We start from the raw sequence: 17,514 nt of genomic DNA on the forward strand, positions 1-17,514 counted from the left end.
GCCTGAGGTCCTGGGGATCTGTATTTTTCCAGTCAAACTTGGGATCCATATGTAGCCACCCTGGCACCTGGTTTCCCCAACCTATGTTATTGGATAACATAGTGAAACTCAGCTAGTTGAGAGGAGTGCAAAATTATTGAAAACTTGGATTATACTGAGTTTAAACAAGTGCGGTTTTGTTATTTTCAATCACACACATTGGTTGGTGAAGTATTGCCTATGGCCTCATGAATGACTAGCTAAAAATGACTCCTATTTTACAGCAGTTCTTTGAAGGAATTTAAATACAGTCTGCTTGCCTTGGATGTTGAAACATTCCTCCTTACTAATACTCTGAGCTATTTTATCAAGTCCTTTTTGCCTCCTTAGGTAACACAAGTGTTATATGCTGTTTGAATTGTTTCATGGGTTTATTAGTGCCTCCTTATCTAACAAGTATAGGGACCATTATGACATGCATTGACTCATTTTCATTAACCAATAATGGATTTCTTTCATTTTTAAACTAAGTCTCCTGATGTAGTGCCCTATACATATTTCTCCACTAGATTAGAGATCCTTTACCATATCGTGTACCTACTGTACCTAGGAACCCAGACCTGTACCAAGTAGTTGCTCAATAAATGAATGAATGAATACATAAAATGTTTAACAAATGCTTTCAAATGAACAACTGTGCTTAAGGAAAATCTGGCTAATATGAGCATTATTGGGGGAGGTTTTTAAAAAATACAAATTCTAAGACTGTAGCCCTCACCAATCAGAAACTCTGGAGGTGGCTCCAGGTGGTTCTGGAACTTACCCAAGTTTGGGAACCACAGAAAAGCATCTCCTATGGTGTCCTATCAACTCTTCAGGTAACACATCCTTGGCATGATTTTTTGTCTATTGTTATCAGTTTAATTATTTTTTAAAATATTTTTTTATTAATTTCAGAGAGGAAGGGAGCGGGAGAGAGAGAAACATCAATGATAAGAATCATTGATTGGCTGCCTCCTACACGCCACCCACTGTGGATTAAGCTGCAACCCGGGCATGTGCCCTGACCCAGAATTGAACTGGGACCTCCTGGTTCATATGCTCAACTTCTGAGCCACACCAGCTAGGTATTTTTCCTTCTTTCTTTTTTTAAAACTATATTTTTATTGATTTCATAGAGGAAAGGAGAAGGAGAGAGAGATAGAAACATCAATGATGAGAGAGATACTTTTTTTTTCTAGATAAAATATAAAAGGTAGCCCTGACCAGTTTGGCTCAGTGGATAGAGCGTCGGTCTGCAGACTGAAGGGTCCCAGGTTCGATTCCGGTCAAGGGCATGTACCTTGGTTGCGGGCACATCCCCAGTGGGTGGTGTGCAGGAGGCAGCTGATTGATGTTTCTCTCTCATTGATGTTTCTAACTCTCTATCCCCCTCCCTTCCTCTCTGTGAAAAATCAATAAAATAATTTTAAAAATAAAAATAAAATAAAATATAAAAGGTAAATAGAGACCTTGACAATGTCCCTTTGGAGTGAGGTTCCCCTGCCCTGGGCTGCATCGCTCAGGCCAGTGCCCCAGTGTATCGCAGTGATATGAGCAAGACCCTTCAGCCTCCCCTGTTCTTGGTGGTTGTGACTTCCTCTGAGCCCTTTTCAGGAAGTAGGTGGTGTGGCATGTGCTGGATGCCTCATTTTCCCCAGAACTCTAGGCCCCCTCAGCCCCAAACCAGAGTTTCCTGTCACCATCGCTGCCTGTCGCCTAGAGCAACTGCAGGGGAGGAGGAGCTCAGGGCCTCCTGCACCGCAGAGCTGACTGCAAACCTGGCCTCGCAGGCTCCTTATGCTTGCCATGACTCTTGTTAACAGCTGGGCCCGGCTCTGATTACAAATCTCTGTCCAAAAAAAACACCAATAAGAAGAAGAAGAAGAAGAAGAAGAAGAAGAAGAAGAAGAAGAAGAAGAAGAAGAAGAAGAAGAAGAAGAAGAAGAAGAAGAAGAAGAAGAAGAAGAAGAAGAAGAAGAAGAAGAAGAAGAAGAAGAAGAAGAAGAAGAAGAAGAAGAAGAAGAAGAAGAAGAAGAAGAAGAAGAAGAAGAAGAAGAAGAAGAAGAAGAAGAAGAAGAAGAAGAAGAAGAAGAAGAAGAAGAAGAAGAAGAAGAAGAAGAAGAAGAAGAAGAAGAAGAAGAAGAAGAAGAAGAAGAAGAAGAAGAATGGCTTCTTGGAAGGAATAGCAACAACAAAATGCTCTTCATTCAATAGAAGAGATGTACCCACTCCCCTCTTCACAAGACAGTTGTTAAACTTCTGGGCTTTTGGTCTATGTTTCTTCCCCTTTAGGATAACTTACACATGCGGATAAAGCTGGCCTCTGTTGAAGTTCTGTTTCTTCCTGCCTTGCGTTTAACCCATCCCATTTCCATGAGGCAAGAGCAAATGCTTCGCTATTTAGCAAAAGGGGAGACATTTGGAAGACGATCTATGCTACACCTAATGGGTGGATGAATATCACAAACATGACGTTGAGAGACAAAACTGACATACAACATTGCATAAGTTCAGGGTGTACAACATGATGATTTCCTACATGTGTATATTGCAAACTGATCGCCACAATTAGTTAACAGCCATCACTACACAGTTACAAGGTTTTTTTTTCCTTATGATGATTTTTAAGACCTACTCTCTCAGCAACTTTCAAATATACAATTCAGTATCGTTAACTATCGTCGCCATGCTGTACATTACATCCCTGAGACTTATTTATGTTATACCTGGAAGTTTGTACCTTTTGACCACCTTCATCCAATTCCCCCATTCTCCACCCCCCGCCCCCCTCCCTAATGTCAAAATAGACTCTTGAAACTCCCAGCAGAGATAAGAAGAGTTTGGGGAGTTTCACAAAGTTTATGTGGTAAACTCTATGTTTGGCAACAATGCACAGCATTTGTAAGAGCCAATTGTCCCCAATCTCCTCCCCCGCCCTGCCCCCCCCCCCCCAGCACCACCCCCCACACACATCCTGCATGTTTAGGGCCAAGTGAGAGGAAGCAGATTGTGCTTCTGTGCAGGATAAGCCATTAACTCTCAGTGCTTTGTGAAACAGAGACCATTCATCAGGACTGTTATAAGTTAGAGCTGCCTGTTTAGCTGGGTCCGTGGACATCAAACCTGAATGTCTATAAGGATCACATGGCAAGCTTTGGAAAAGTTCAGGTACCAGGGTCCCCGTCTTGAAGATTCTAGAGTGTAGATAAGGGGCAGAGCATGGTCAGTTGTTTGCTGTTGCTATTTTGTTTCGTCTCAGGGACTTGTGATAATCAACGAAGTTTGGGACGCAGGGTTTAGGGAGTTAGGCCAGATCAGCGGTTCTCAGCCAGAGGTGGTTTTGTCCACCAGGGGACGCTTGCTAATGCCTGTCATCCAGTGGTTCGAGGCCAGGGATGCTGCTATAAACAGGAAAGGCTCCTACCACATAGAATTACGGGGCCCAAGATGTCAATGGTACTGAGGTTGGGATAACCTTGAACTAGATAGCCTTTATAGGGTCCTTTCTAACCCTGAGGCTCTAGGATTCACACAATTAGCTTGGCCATCTGTGGGTATTACTTTTATGTGTAAACAGCCCACCGTTGGGGTTGGGGAATGGAGGGGCCTGTGTTGTTCTAAACTGTGAATGCTTTGCTCCACATGCTACAAGTGTATGCCCCCCGCACAAGGTTCCTGTCTCTTTCTGGCCTTCCCTTGACCACACTATGTCTGCGTTAAGTAAATCATAATAATAGGTTTTGCAGATATTACCAGCAGAGATTTACGGGTGGGTGGGAACAGAACATTAGGCATGAAGTACTCAAACAAAGCTAAGATTTTAAAGTTGCCACCAGGAAGAAATAAACTGGAATATCCACGTGCTTATACTGATTTTATCAGCGCTAGCAATATTGTCGGAGGAGTGAAGGGGACATACTTGGGTCTTCCCCTTCTCTCCACTTCCCTCATGCGCCCAGGAGCTTCACATTTTTTCTCCTTTTGCCCGATAGCAAAATCGGCACTTTGGAAAGGGCCTGAAAGATTTTTTTTTCCCATTAAGGGACTGGTAAAGTTTCCAGGACAGAAAGCTTATGCCCTTGTCGGGGGATGCAGATGTGGCTTCTAACATTTGATGAATGGAGGCACCACGGAGCAGTAGAACGAGCACCGGCTTTGCTCACAGGCCATGTTCAAGGTTCAAATGCCAGGTCTGCCACTTACTGGTTGTAGGTCATGAGAAAGCCACTTAAACTCTCTGGCGCTCGGTACCCTCATCAGGAAATCGAAGATGATAACTTCTAGATTGCAGTGTTGTGGTGAGGCTTGGACAATATCTGCAAGGAATCTGGCATGTGGCCAGCTCCAAGAGGGCTGTTTGTCTTCATTACTACTTGGATCCTCACTAGAATAGTCTCTGACCCATGGCCCATGGTAAGAGCCCGAGAGGTATCTGTTGAATGAATATGTAAAATGGCAGCCATTGTTGCTGAAAGTCTGCTCTGTGCCTAGCTGGCCTACAGAATCGCCCCGTCCCCTCGTTCACAAGCAAGAAAGCGGAGCTGCGTGCATGAGCCTGGCTTTCTGGGATCACTAACCTTCCATTCTTTCTAACCATTCCAGGGCAAAGAAGGAGCTTTTATGGTACGGGATTCCAGGACTCCAGGCACGTACACCCTGTCTGTCTTCACCAAGGCCATCGTAAGGTAGGGCGCCACCTCACTTCGCAGAGTGGGGAGAGGCCGTCCTGAAGGGGATGAGGGGGGCAGCCCACAGCAATGTCAGAGCAAGAGGTCAAAGGGTCGCTAGGAATGATGTGTGTTCCCTGTCTCCCCTTCCCCCCCGGCCCCCCAAGACGTCCAAAGCCAGAGAGATTAGGGACATAACTGCAGTCACTTAGGAACATGGCAGAGCTGGGGCTGGGTGCCAGGTTCCTTTCCTGGTGAGCATCCCTGAGTGCAGAGCTCCAGAGAAAGAAAATACCTGGCCCTGTATTTGATGAGTTTGTAATTAATTACACTGAATAATAAAAAAGATACCTCTGGCTGGCAGCGAGGAGATATGAATGCTAGTTCTGGCTCTGCTAATGAAGCTGCCTGCCATTTCCCGAGTCCTTACTATGTGCCAGAATATCGTAGACCATGTCCAATCCTAATGAGCCCTGAAGGCAGGTGTTACTATGCTTCCTTCACAAAGGAGAAACTGAGGCTCGGGGAGCTGCCTGCACTTTCCTGAGGCAACGGAGTGCGAGCGGCCAAGCCCCGTCATGTCTCCGCTGACTGCCTGCAAGACCCTCACTACTTACTTGTCTGCCCCTCTCCGGGCCTCAGTTTCCATCTCTGTAAAATGATGTCAAATTCTCTTCTAATCAGAAAATCAGGAAGAGTAAGCAGTTTGGCAATTACCAAAAATAAAGAAGAGAAGAGGGAAAATGAATTATGAAGGGGTCCTCGTGGAATACTTGTTGGAGGACAGAGGATGTGAGCAAGACTCAGAGCAAGAGCAGGGTTTAGAGAGGCGACAGAGAGGAAGGGCGCTGTCCAGGGGTGGGAAAGATGGGGTGCACGTCACAGAGGGGCCCACCTCTGCCCTGCCTGGGGGACAGTGGCGAGAGTGACACGCAACTGCGTAAGGCAGAATGGAGGAGAGCCAACCAAAGCGGCGTGGAAGTCTCCGAGACCACCCCCAGGTTCAGTGATTCACTAGGAAGACTTCCCGGGCTCAGCGTGTAGTGGTACTCGAGGCTGAGACTTATCACAGCCAAAGGATGCAAAGCAAAATCAGCAAAAGGCACTTGGGGCCTAATCCAGAGAAAACCAAACACAAGCGACCAGAGTCCTCTCCCAGTGGAGTCACACAGGGCATGCGGAACTTCTCCAGCAGCAAGTTGGGACAGCAGGGTGAGGGGCAGGGGGCACGGGGGTGGAGGGGTGGGGTGTGGGGGAGTGGCATCTACGAGAGAAGCTCAGGAGAGACTCAGTGCCGATGGTTTTCACTGGGGGCTGGCCACGTAGGCAGCCTCTGCCTAGCACATAGCAACATTCCAGGCTCCCAGAAGAAAAGCAGGCATTGGGCATCACCACATTGTTTATACAAACCATTTAGGCCCAGGGAGCCACCCCTATTAGTTAGAGAATGGTGAGAATCCTCCCGAAATCCAAGGTCTCAGATGCCAGCCCAGGGCCAACCTTGCAAGGGGGTCTTTCTAAGGACATGAGTCAGGGCTGCTAGGTTAACACTGCTGCACACATCCAACTGGTACGAAGGGCCCGGCCTGCTTCCCTAGCAGATGCTGACAACTAGTTAACCCTTAGAGCAGGGAAGGCCAACAGATGGCATATATGAGGCCACTCCCATTTTGTGGCTGTGGGAGAAACATCACGGCACTGACTCTAACTGGGTCCAGGTGCAGACTCCCGTCCTTCAAACAGCACCCAGGGCCAACCTGTCCAGACGGACACAGGCTGACATATACCTGTCGTCTTTGTGAGCGAGGGAAAAAACACACAGAAGCTAGTAGGAACCTGATGCCAGTTGGCATTTTTGTGTCAAAGCATTGCCTCTTAATTATTGCATTTCTGTTTCGTTTGTTTAAGTGAGAGCAACCCCTGCATAAAGCACTATCACATCAAAGAAACAAATGACAACCCCAAGCGATACTATGTGGCTGAAAAGTATGTGTTCGATTCCATCCCTCTGCTCATCAACTATCACCAGCACAACGGAGGAGGTGAGTCCTGCAGGACAAGGGCAGGGAGGGGGGGGGGGGGAGAGGGGGGGAGGGGTGGCCGCTCCCACAGGCACTTACAGAAAAGTGACGAACGACGAGCCTGGTTTCTTCATGTCAGACACGCTGACCTTAAATGATAAGTAAATAGACAAATAGAAAAGGGTGCCAAACACTGTATTATATTACATATTTTCCATTAGCCAATTCTGCTGCCAGCAGAAATCCTGGGATTTCGCCACCTGCCCACCTGTGTTTCTGACTCCTCTCAGAGAGGGTGGAATGTCAATGACTGGGCTTTGGGATCTGTTTTCCAGAATAAAAGTAGCGTTTGCACTGCGTTATATTTCTTCCTGGTGATTTAACTGGGATGGTTGTTGGTACAGCAAAGCTCTAACTAACCACAGCCTTTTGCTTTTTAATCAACCCAGGCCTGGTCACGCGCCTTCGCTACCCTGTTTGCTCCTGGAGGCAGAAAGCCCCCATCACAGCTGGGCTGAGATACGGTGAGCAGTGCATTTAGAAATGTTATACTTTTGCCTAAAACTCATGTCCCTAAAGGTCTGGGGGCAAATCTGCATGGACGTTCCATGAACCTCAGTTTTCCCCAGACTTAGAATGGCCATTAGAACAGGTACATCTGGAGATGTGTGTACAAATAAAGCATGTATGTGTGTGAGTAAGAGAGTTTTATATATGAGACCATTTATCTTGGCCAAATCAATGTCCATTGGTTTTAGCTGAGCGTTCATCGATGAAGTGCTTATTGAACCCCTACTTTGTACAGAGCACTCTACTAAAAGCTATTAGAAACATATTAGCAAACAATGCCTGAGTACCGCTGGCCAGCCCTGGAAAACCCTCTCTGTCGCCTCCAGGGAAATGGGTGATCCATCCCTCGGAGCTCACTTTCGTGCAGGAGATCGGCAGCGGGCAGTTCGGACTGGTGCATCTTGGCTACTGGCTCAACAAGGACAAGGTGGCCATCAAAACCATTCAGGAAGGAGCTATGTCCGAAGAGGACTTCCTAGAGGAGGCTGAAGTCATGATGTGAGTGGTCCGAACCAGGGCAGACAGAGGTGCCATGGGGAGGGTGTTCTCGGCTGTGTTCTTTAAATAGCACTCTGATGCCGGGTTGTGCCAGCTCCCTGCTCAGATCCAGCGATGGCTTTCTATGGCATGGAGAATAAAGCCACACTCTCACCCTGGTCCCCAGGCTTGGCATGGTCTGGCCCTGCCAGCTGGTGAATCTCACCTCCTACCCATCTCTCCTCCCGTTCACAACATGCCAGCCCCACAGGCCTCCACTCATCCTCATACCCCGTTGCCATCCTTCAGGTCTAGGCTCGAGTGACACGCTTTTTTTTGGGGGGGGGGGGGTGGTCTTTTTCAGGAAACTAAATGTGGACCATCTCACCCCTTGCCTTTTTCCTCCAGGAAACTCTCTCACCCCAAACTGGTCCAGCTGTACGGGGTGTGCCTGGAGCAGGCCCCCATCTGCCTCGTGTTCGAGTTCATGGAGCATGGCTGCCTGTCGGATTACCTGCGCAGCCAGCGGGGGCTCTTGGCTGCAGAGACCCTGCTGGGCATGTGCCTGGACGTGTGTGAGGGCATGGCCTACCTGGAAGAGGCGTGTGTCATCCACAGAGACCTGGTAAGACGGTGTAGGGCATCCACCTTCAGGTCCAGGAGGAAGGGCCCCTCAAATGTAGAGCTACTGGGATGCATTAATCAATATCAAGTCACACACCCACTCCCCTCCCATCTCCTCCCTTCCCAACCTTACTTCCTCTACCCACTTCGGGACGTCCCAGTGGGAAAGCGTTTCATGAGGACTTTGAGTGGGGCTCTAATCGCAGCCCCACCTCTAACTTTAACCCTCTGAGATTCAGTTTACATTCTACCAAAATGCAACGTAGCCTCTCTGTGTCCTCCTGGTAAGACAAGGGACGTGGACAAGTCGTTTTTCTCAAAGTGTTATCCCAGGATCTATGAGAATCCCACCTAGAACTGTCCTCGGAACCTCTGGGGCTTGGGGCTCCGGAATCCTTATTTTAACACGCTCCGCCACGGGATTGTAGGCACATTAACATTTGAGGCTCCCTGGAGTCTCTTCCGATGCCACATTCTGGGATACTGATTGGGGAATAGGTACCCTTCCTACTGAGAAATAGTTCCAAGGGGATTAGCAACCTGAAAACATTCTTATTTTAGTCAAATGGGCGACAGACTCTTCCCAGCAGCCCTAATGTTAACGTTTTTATCACATACGGTTGCATTAGAGCATATCATTGGTTAGACCACACATGGATTTCTCTTCTAATTAGGATCCCAGAAATGAAGATAAAAAGCCCAACTTCCTCATCCTGATAAAGCACCTCACGCATTCCTCTTTCTAGCTACCTTTCATCAGGCGTTTGTGAAGCTCAGTTAACGTTTGTCGGGCTCCTCAAGGCCTCCGACAGCAGCACCTAGAAAAGCAAAGGACCTGATTATAGGAGACGCCTTCATTATTGATTATCCACTAACAGTTTCTCTTTCCCTTCTGTTGGCCTGCCCCCTGTCCAGGCTGCCAGGAATTGCCTAGTGGGAGAAAACCAAGTCATCAAGGTGTCGGACTTTGGGATGACAAGGTAACTCGGGGACATGGTGCCGGCACGGCCTCAGGAGGGGGACTCAGGCCCCCAGAACATGCCGACATGCTCTCTCCGCTCTCTCCCCAGGTTTGTCCTTGACGATCAGTACACCAGCTCCACGGGCACCAAGTTCCCGGTGAAGTGGGCATCCCCGGAAGTCTTCTCCTTCAGCCGCTACAGCAGCAAGTCGGATGTGTGGTCATTTGGTGGGTGTCGCCTAGCCCAGAGCCACGTGATCTGAGTCTGCTTGCCCTTAAATTCTGGATGGGAGGGAGTCTGGTAGTCTGTGTGTAATAATGGCTCTAAAAAGCATGAATCGTATTTATTCTAGAGATCTTTGAAACTAGGGTAAAAATGAGAGTGGGAACAGGATTCTGGTGACAGCTGCTGTGAGATCCAAAGCTGGAGGAGTCAGGAGACTAGAATATGAGTTCCTTGAGGATCAGAACCAGATTTTGTCCAATATTATATTCCCTCATTTAATCCTCAATAACTACTTATTCATTCAGCAACAATTTATAGAGCATCTGCTATATGCCTGGGCCTAATGTAGGAGGTCACAGCACAGTAACGGATAGTACAGCTCACAGTACAGGAAAGACTGCTCTTGAAGCTGAAGTTGAGAGGAGACAGATAACAATTATGTAAACAAGCTAATCCACAAAGTCAGGTAGTGATAAGTAAGTGCTATGAATAAGACAAAGTAATGGGGTGGAGAGTGACAGGGATGGAGAGAGGGTCTGTTTTAAGTACATGATCTGGCAAGGTCTCTGAGGAGGTAGCTCTTGGTCACCTGAATGCTGAGAGGGAGCTGTCTCCACCCGCAAGGTTTTGTCCTAATTAGCTGTAGTGTTTTAAGCAGTCCGGTTTGGGCCTTCCTGAAGTTTCTCATCAATGCCTTACAAGGTCTGCATGGAAGCAATTGTTTTCAAACCAGCATTGAGTCTCAGACCCCAATTTTCCAAAAAAAATCTTACTAGAAATCCTGGCATCTTGGGATACTGAGCAGTCTTCTTTACAAATAGATTCTGAATTTCCAAAATGCCTGAGGCATTCCTAAGGATCCTTTGGAATCCTGATCCAGAGGCCTGGGCGGGGGCCAGGATCTAGCATTTGAGCCAACTTCTGGGGTGATATTTATTCAGACGTTTTGGAGATGATGCTTTGAAAAAATCTGCCCTAAGGTTCTCTAGAATATGCTCTGAAAACACCTGGGCCGCCAGCTGTCTTCCCACTCTGTCCCTGAGGAATGTATTAGCACATGATAAAGCTGGGTGTAACATTTATACTTTGGGCGGAAGAGGAAAAGGAATTAAATCAGGTGGTCGAAAGGGACAACCTGAAGATGTCTTTGGCTTGGTCTACATCAGCCGTGGGCAAACTATGGCCCGCGGGCCAGATCCTGCCCATTTGAAATGAATAAAACTAAAAAAAAAAAAAAAAGACCGTACCCTTTTATGTAATGATGTTTACTTTGAATTTATATTAGTTCACACAAACACTCCATCCATGCTTTTGTTCCGGCCCTCCGGTCCAGTTTAAGAACCCATTGTGGCCCTCGAGTCAAAAAGTTTGCCCACCCCTGGACTACACAGTATTCTTAAAAATCAAATGGAGTTGATATTTTAAAACTCTCAGTATATGACATCTTTTGGAAAATCAGAAAATGTGATAATCCTGAACCCTCATGTGCTCTGTTTTGCTGGGGCTAAATCACAGCTGTCTTGATAAGACAGAACTTTTGCTCCCCAGTTTTCCACAGTCCTCACTAGTCCCTATTACACACCTCACCCGCTTCACTCATTTATGTCATGTGTAGACATTTGAGTTTATGTCCCCTGCAAGTTTTAGTAGTAGCATTTGAGTTAGATGTAACAGGGGGCTGAGCCTGACAATTCTTCACCACTAAGAAGGTTGGGAAATCTCTGTTCTTTAGAAATAGTACAGGCCTAATACGCCTCAGGTGGCTTGATATTTTACTTCTTGGAGGCAGGGACTTGAATCTTAATGTCAAGGAGTCTGTGATTTCTAGATGTATGTTTGTTTGTTTGCTATTTGTGAGCTTTCTCATTAGTTGTGCTGCGCTCCCCATTTTTATAGGTGTGCTAATGTGGGAAGTCTTCAGCGAAGGCAAAATCCCATATGAAAACCGAAGCAACTCAGAGGTGGTGGAAGACATCAGTACCGGATTTCGGTTGTACAAGCCCCGGCTGGCCTCTTCTCATATCTACCAGATCATGAATCATTGCTGGAAAGAGGTCAGTAAAGGAAGTGGGTTCCGCTGCATTACAACCTACAGCTTCAGTGTCTGCCCCCTTCCCCAGAGAGAAAGACCCCTTTAGAGGATAAGTCAGCAGGGATGAATGAAATAGATGAGCAGGAAAGTGACTTTGAGTGTCTATTAACTAGAGAGATCTGGCAGTGACCTGAAATATCATTTGATTTTCTACATAATGTCACAAGCCATCGGCACATTGTCAGAGAGAACGAGGGAGTGAAGTGTATGTCGGTATTTCAGTTTCCTGAGGGGGGGGAAAGCATTTGTGTAACATTGTAAAACCGTTGCATGTACATAAAGTTAGCTCTATAAATTGGGGATCAGAAGTTCACGTGTGCTGAGAAAATATTAAAATGACTTAGAGTTCATTTTACTCATGCAGCAATTCAGAAAGGGAATCCAATTACTCTGCACCCTCCCAGATATCTCAGTGATCCACGTTTGGGTTACAGGCTGTGCCTTGAACCACATCAGCATGAGTCTTAGATGTCCTTTGGTGAGCTAGGAAATTGTAAATTTCAACCAAAGTTGAAAGTTGCTGAAATAGGGAGTTAATACAAATTCAGATCATTGAAGGGGAACAAGGTAGAATTTAAAAACTATAGAATACTTGGGTTTTGTCTCAGCATTGCCCTGTCTTAGTCATTAATCTTAGACAATTCTCTAAACCTGCTCTTTCTTGCTGGTAGAGAATTACATAATACTTGATTTGTAAATTGATAGAGCTAAGTTCATAGATCTTTTATAATCAGAAACAAAGAAACAAACAAGGGCACAAAACAAATCTAGTCCATTTCACAAGGGCTAAATGCTATAATAATTATGACAGATGACATTTATTTAGCACTTTTTTTCTCTTCTTTAACCTGATAAACATTATTGTTACGAAGTTTTACATTTACAGAAAAATTGAGCAAATAACAGTTCCCACATACCTTTTCCCCTGTGAATAACATTTTGCATTAGTGTAGTGTATTTATTATAATTGATCAACCACTATTGGTACATTATTAACTGACATCCATCATTTACATTAAGGTTCACTCTGTATGTTGTGCAGCCCTATTGGTTTTAAAAAATGTATAATATGTTTCTACCATTATAGTATCATACAGAATAGTTTCACTGCCCTGAAATCCACAATGCTTCACCTTTACTTACTTATCTTTTCTCCCCTTCTCCCCAAATCCCTTACATCTACTGATCTTTTTATTATCCAAGTTTTGCCTTTTATAGAAGGTCATCTAGTTGGAATCATACAGTGGGTAGCCTTTCCATATTGAATTATTTTGCTTAACAATATGCATTTAAGGTTCTTCCATGTCTTTTTGTGGCTTGTTCACTCATTTATTTTTATCCCTGAATACTATTCCATTGTATGGATATTCCACAGTTTGTTTACCTATCCACCTACTGAAGGACAACTCGATTGCTTCCAGTTTTTGGTAACCATGAATAAAGGTGTTATAAACATTTGTGTGTAGGTTTATGTATGGACATAAATGTCAGCTCAATTGGGTAAATATCTAGAACTGTGATTACTGGATCTTTACGATAACAACGCCATGTGAAGCTTTGTGAGAATCTGCCAGACTGTCTTCCAACGTAGCTGTACCATTCTGCATTCTCACCAGCAGTGAGCACTCCTGTTGCTCCACCTCCTCACCAGCATTTGGGATTGTCAGTGTTCGTGTTGTGGATTTTAGCCATTCTAATAGGTATATAGTGGTATCTCTAAAACAAGTGGTATCTTGTTTTAATTTGCAATTTCCTAATGACATATGATGTTGAGCATCTTTTCATACTCACTTGCTATTTGTATATCTTCTTTAACAAGGTGTCTGTTTAGATCTTTTGCCCATTTTGTTTTTTTTATTTTTATTTTTTTAATATATTTTATTGATTTTTTACAGAGAGGACGGGAGAGGGATAGAGAATTAGAAACATCGATGAGAGAGAAACATCAATTCAGCTGCCTCCTGCACACTCCCTACTGGGGATGTGCCCGCAACCAAGGTACATGCCCTTGACCGGAATCGAACCTGGGACCCTTCAGTCCACAGGCCGATGCTCCACAGAGCCAAACCGGTCAGGGCGATCTTTTGCCCATTTTAAAATCAGGTAATTTGTTTCTTGTTTTTAAGCTTTTGGTTTTTTTGAAGCTATTACTTTTTTTATTTTTTTAATTCTTTATTATTGAATTACATATATCTCCTTTTCCCCCCATTGACCTCTCCCAGCCCACCTCCCAGCACAGGCCCTCACCTCTCCACCCCCCATTGTCTGTGTCCATTGGTTATGGTTATATGTATGCATACAAGGCTTTTAAGTTTTAAGCGGTCTTTGTATATTTCAGATATAAGTCCTTTATCAGATGTGTGTTTTGAAAATATTGTCTCTCAGCCTATGGCTTGTCTTCTCATTCTTTTAACAGTGTCTTTTACAGAGTGGAAGTTTTTAAATTATAACAAAGTTCAACATCAATTTTTTTCCCTTTATGAATCACGCTTTTGGTGTTGTAGCTAAAAAGTCATTGCCAAACCCAAGGTCACCCTATGTTATCTTCTAGAATTTTTATAAGTTTTACATTTAGGTTTATGATCCTTTTGAGTTAATTTATTTTTTAATATATTTTTATTGATTTCAGAGAGGAAGGGAGAGGGAGAGAAAGATAGAAACATCAATGATGAGAGAGTCATTGCTCAGCTGCCTCCTGCACACCCCACACTGGGGATTAAGCCCACAACCCAGGCATGTGCCCTGACCAGGAATCAAACCTCGACTTCCTGATTCACAGGTTGATGCTCAACCACTGAGACACAACAGCTGAGCTTGAGTTAATTTTTGTTAAGGATATATGTATGCGTCTAAAATCATTGTATCGAATATGGATGTCTAATTGGTCTGGCACCATTTTAAAAGCATATTTTAAAATCAGCAGAGGGTATTGCTGGTGAAGTCTAGTTTGCTTTTGGAATTAGCTATGGCACACAAGTACAAGGAACTCACAGAGTTCTTTTCTTCCTTCTCTAGAAACCTGAAGACCGGCCACCCTTCTCCAGACTCTTCAGTCAACTGGGTGAAATTGCAGAATTGGGACTTTAGCAGAGACTCAGCTGCAGATCCTGAGCCAAAAGAAGTCCTCCCTCCACAGAGCATTAAAAGCTGCCACCAGCCCAGGACTCCCCAGGGGCAGCTGGCCTCTGGTGCCAGTCCCTGAGCTGCCAGGAAGGCAGCACCTTGACAGAGGCTGGCACTCCGCCACCAGCAGGAGCCTCAGCCAATGAACTGGTAGCCAGGCCAGGCAGCGGCCATGTCTCCACCCTCCCTCCAGCCTCTTATCTCGGGTGGTGCACAAACCTCAATCTGACAGCTTTCAGGCAACCTTTCTTGCACTTTTTCTTAGAGAAAGAGAGTGGGTAGGACCCTGGATTGTTGTTTTATTATTATTATTTTAAGCATGGATCTAAGGTTAGTGGTCAGGGACTTTTCATTTGACTTGACAACACAAAATCCCAGGGATGGGGCAAGAAGAAGAGCAGCATGACTCCTGATCAAGGAGAACTGTGAGTTAATTCAGGTCAGAAAGGGTGAGCTCCCTCGCACGATGCTGTCAGCCACAGCTTCCTGCCAATGTGGAGGGAGGAGCAGCTGCTCACATCAGAGGCCAGATATTCTGAGAAGCAGCTATGTGAGGTTTTACTCGGAGCACACCGCCACCTTTCTCCTTGAAGGCAGCCTTATGGATTTGGGTGGACAATTCTGATCCACGGTTGGAGCATTGGGTATCTGGTGTCTGCGCAGAAAGAGGGCATCTGATGGTAGGGAACCCGCTGAGAAAGACCTTATATTGTTACCACACCAAATGTTCACCTTTAGTACCGAGCCAGGCGGGTGACTATGCCTCCCTCCCCTCTGCACAGAACGCCCGCAGGCATCCTAGGAGGAAATGGCTGCTTCTGAACACAGACTCTGAGGACTCTGTCACCTGCCACCCCCGCCTCCAGGAGTCAGGCCCCTGTCTGCACTCTTCCATCAACGACAGAGGGCAGCCTTGCGTTGTGCAGCATGGCCTTGTAGAGAAATAGAAGCCTGTTTAAGCCCTAGAAATTCACAGCTTTACAGTTGAGACTTGAAGTATCCCAAAGTTCTGGGAGAGGAACAAGGGGACTGTTCTTTCCCAAACCATATGGATGTAAACTGAGTCAGGCACTAAGTGGGGTGCTCCTGTAGCAATGGCTACTGTGGATTGAGCACCTAAATAGGCAAAGTGAAAATGTACTGAGCTATAAGCTTTCTCTGCAATTCACCCTGAGTTCACCCCAATCTTGTGCGATAGTATTATTATTCCCATTCTACAGACAGTAAAACTGAGGCTTTAAAAAGCCAGGACACCTGCCAGAAGCAACAGAGCTAGGAAATATAAAGGCCAGGATTCTAGCCCACATCTGTCTGACTCCCATGCACAGTTTCTTTCTTCCTATTCAACACTGTCTTTTACAGAGGATGAAAGGGATTGCAGAGGAGACAAATACAGCAGAGGGGAAAGGCAGAGAAAGCCAATGAAGACATAAACAAAGCACCACCAGAAAAAAGGTTGCTTCTGTGGTTGGCACTGTAGCCCTCCCACTCGGAATAGGATCTTCTCTTTCCTCATCTGTAGCCTCCCTTTCGTCAAAATTAATGAGTTTGGACTTACTTAATTAACTCTTTGATTCACGCAACCCACCAGAGCCATGTTGCATGCAGCCATTTATAGGTGAGCTTCAAAGCAGCTTAGAAAGACTCTCCTGCAGAAGTGTAGAGGCTCTTTAATTATTCCAGTGTTGAGCTGGCTGTGGTCTTCTAGGACACTTTGTGGGGAAAGGTATTCCCTGATGTAAGAGAGTGCAATTTTCCTACAGTGTTTAGACAAAACTCTTGGCGTGATTGTTGGATGGTGTTGCAATCAGCTCTTTCTAACCCATGTGACATTTTGACTGGCTGGAGATTCAGATGTTAACTATCATGATTGTGAAACTGGGAGCCCCAAGATAAACGCTGTCATTCAGAAGGTGATCTTACTCAAGTTATCCAGAATCACCCCTGTGTACTTGTTTGTACATTTTCTTTGGGAAACCTTCATTAGAGAGGATTTCTCATCCAGCCTAGAAGGAAGACGTCAGAGGTGACAGATTTCTGTGGTCTGGTTTAGAAAACTCCCCCTTGCATGGTATTATCTTGTCCAGGCTCAGAGTCATTGGGGCCTTAACCGAAGGTGTGCAGAGAGTTCACCTCCCACTGCCCTATCCTGCAAAATGGGCTTCCGGCCTGTTTTTATTTTTAGTTTTCTAACATTTTGAAAATGGTGCCATGTGTTCCCTGGAACGCCCTCATACAAGGTTTGGGTTCTGGGTGCATTTTGCCTTTTGTATCTTTGGAGACTATGTATTTATATATGCATAGGTTGGATATTTATTAGTGTACAGTCGTTGCTAGTGTTCACAGTAAAAATATTACCAATATCTCTTACCCGTCATAAAGCACACAGAGTTAAAGGTGGAATAAAGCTGTCGTTTTAATAACTAGAGTATGTATGGCCTGGGTTTCATATTTGTCCAAATGTCAAACAGTCACAGGTTCTCCTTAAATAAACATGGTTAAATGATTTCATGTTCCACAGACAAGTAAAAACTATATGTCAGTCAACATTTGTTCAACAGGTAAATATCAAATGCTTCCTATGTTCCTATGACATGCTGTGCTGAGAGCTGCAGAAAAGGCACAGTCTTTACCTTTAAGAAATGGTAGGTGGGTGGCAGGGGAAGGGAGTCCTAATATATGGTGACAGGAGATTTGACTTTGAGTGGTGGTCACATCGTGCAATATACAGA

At 45.3% G+C, this 17,514-nt stretch overlaps 1 protein-coding gene across 1 annotated transcript in view; it reads left to right on the top strand.

Moving 5' to 3' along the window:
• Positions 1–17,191, top strand: part of ITK (IL2 inducible T cell kinase) — a 49,894-nt gene extending 32,703 nt beyond the window's left edge. The window contains exons 9-17 of the mRNA XM_059699042.1: positions 4,624–4,706; positions 6,597–6,730; positions 7,159–7,233; positions 7,606–7,777; positions 8,165–8,381; positions 9,296–9,360; positions 9,451–9,569; positions 11,464–11,621; positions 14,675–17,191. Coding sequence (XP_059555025.1) covers positions 4,624–4,706; positions 6,597–6,730; positions 7,159–7,233; positions 7,606–7,777; positions 8,165–8,381; positions 9,296–9,360; positions 9,451–9,569; positions 11,464–11,621; positions 14,675–14,746 — 1,095 coding nt within the window. The 3' untranslated portion in view covers positions 14,747–17,191. The remainder of the gene's footprint in view (positions 1–4,623; positions 4,707–6,596; positions 6,731–7,158; positions 7,234–7,605; positions 7,778–8,164; positions 8,382–9,295; positions 9,361–9,450; positions 9,570–11,463; positions 11,622–14,674) is intronic.
• Positions 17,192–17,514: the final 323 nt, after the last annotated feature.

This window comes from Myotis daubentonii, chromosome 5 (assembly GCF_963259705.1).
Source record: "Myotis daubentonii chromosome 5, mMyoDau2.1, whole genome shotgun sequence".
NCBI lineage: Eukaryota > Metazoa > Chordata > Mammalia > Chiroptera > Vespertilionidae > Myotis > Myotis daubentonii.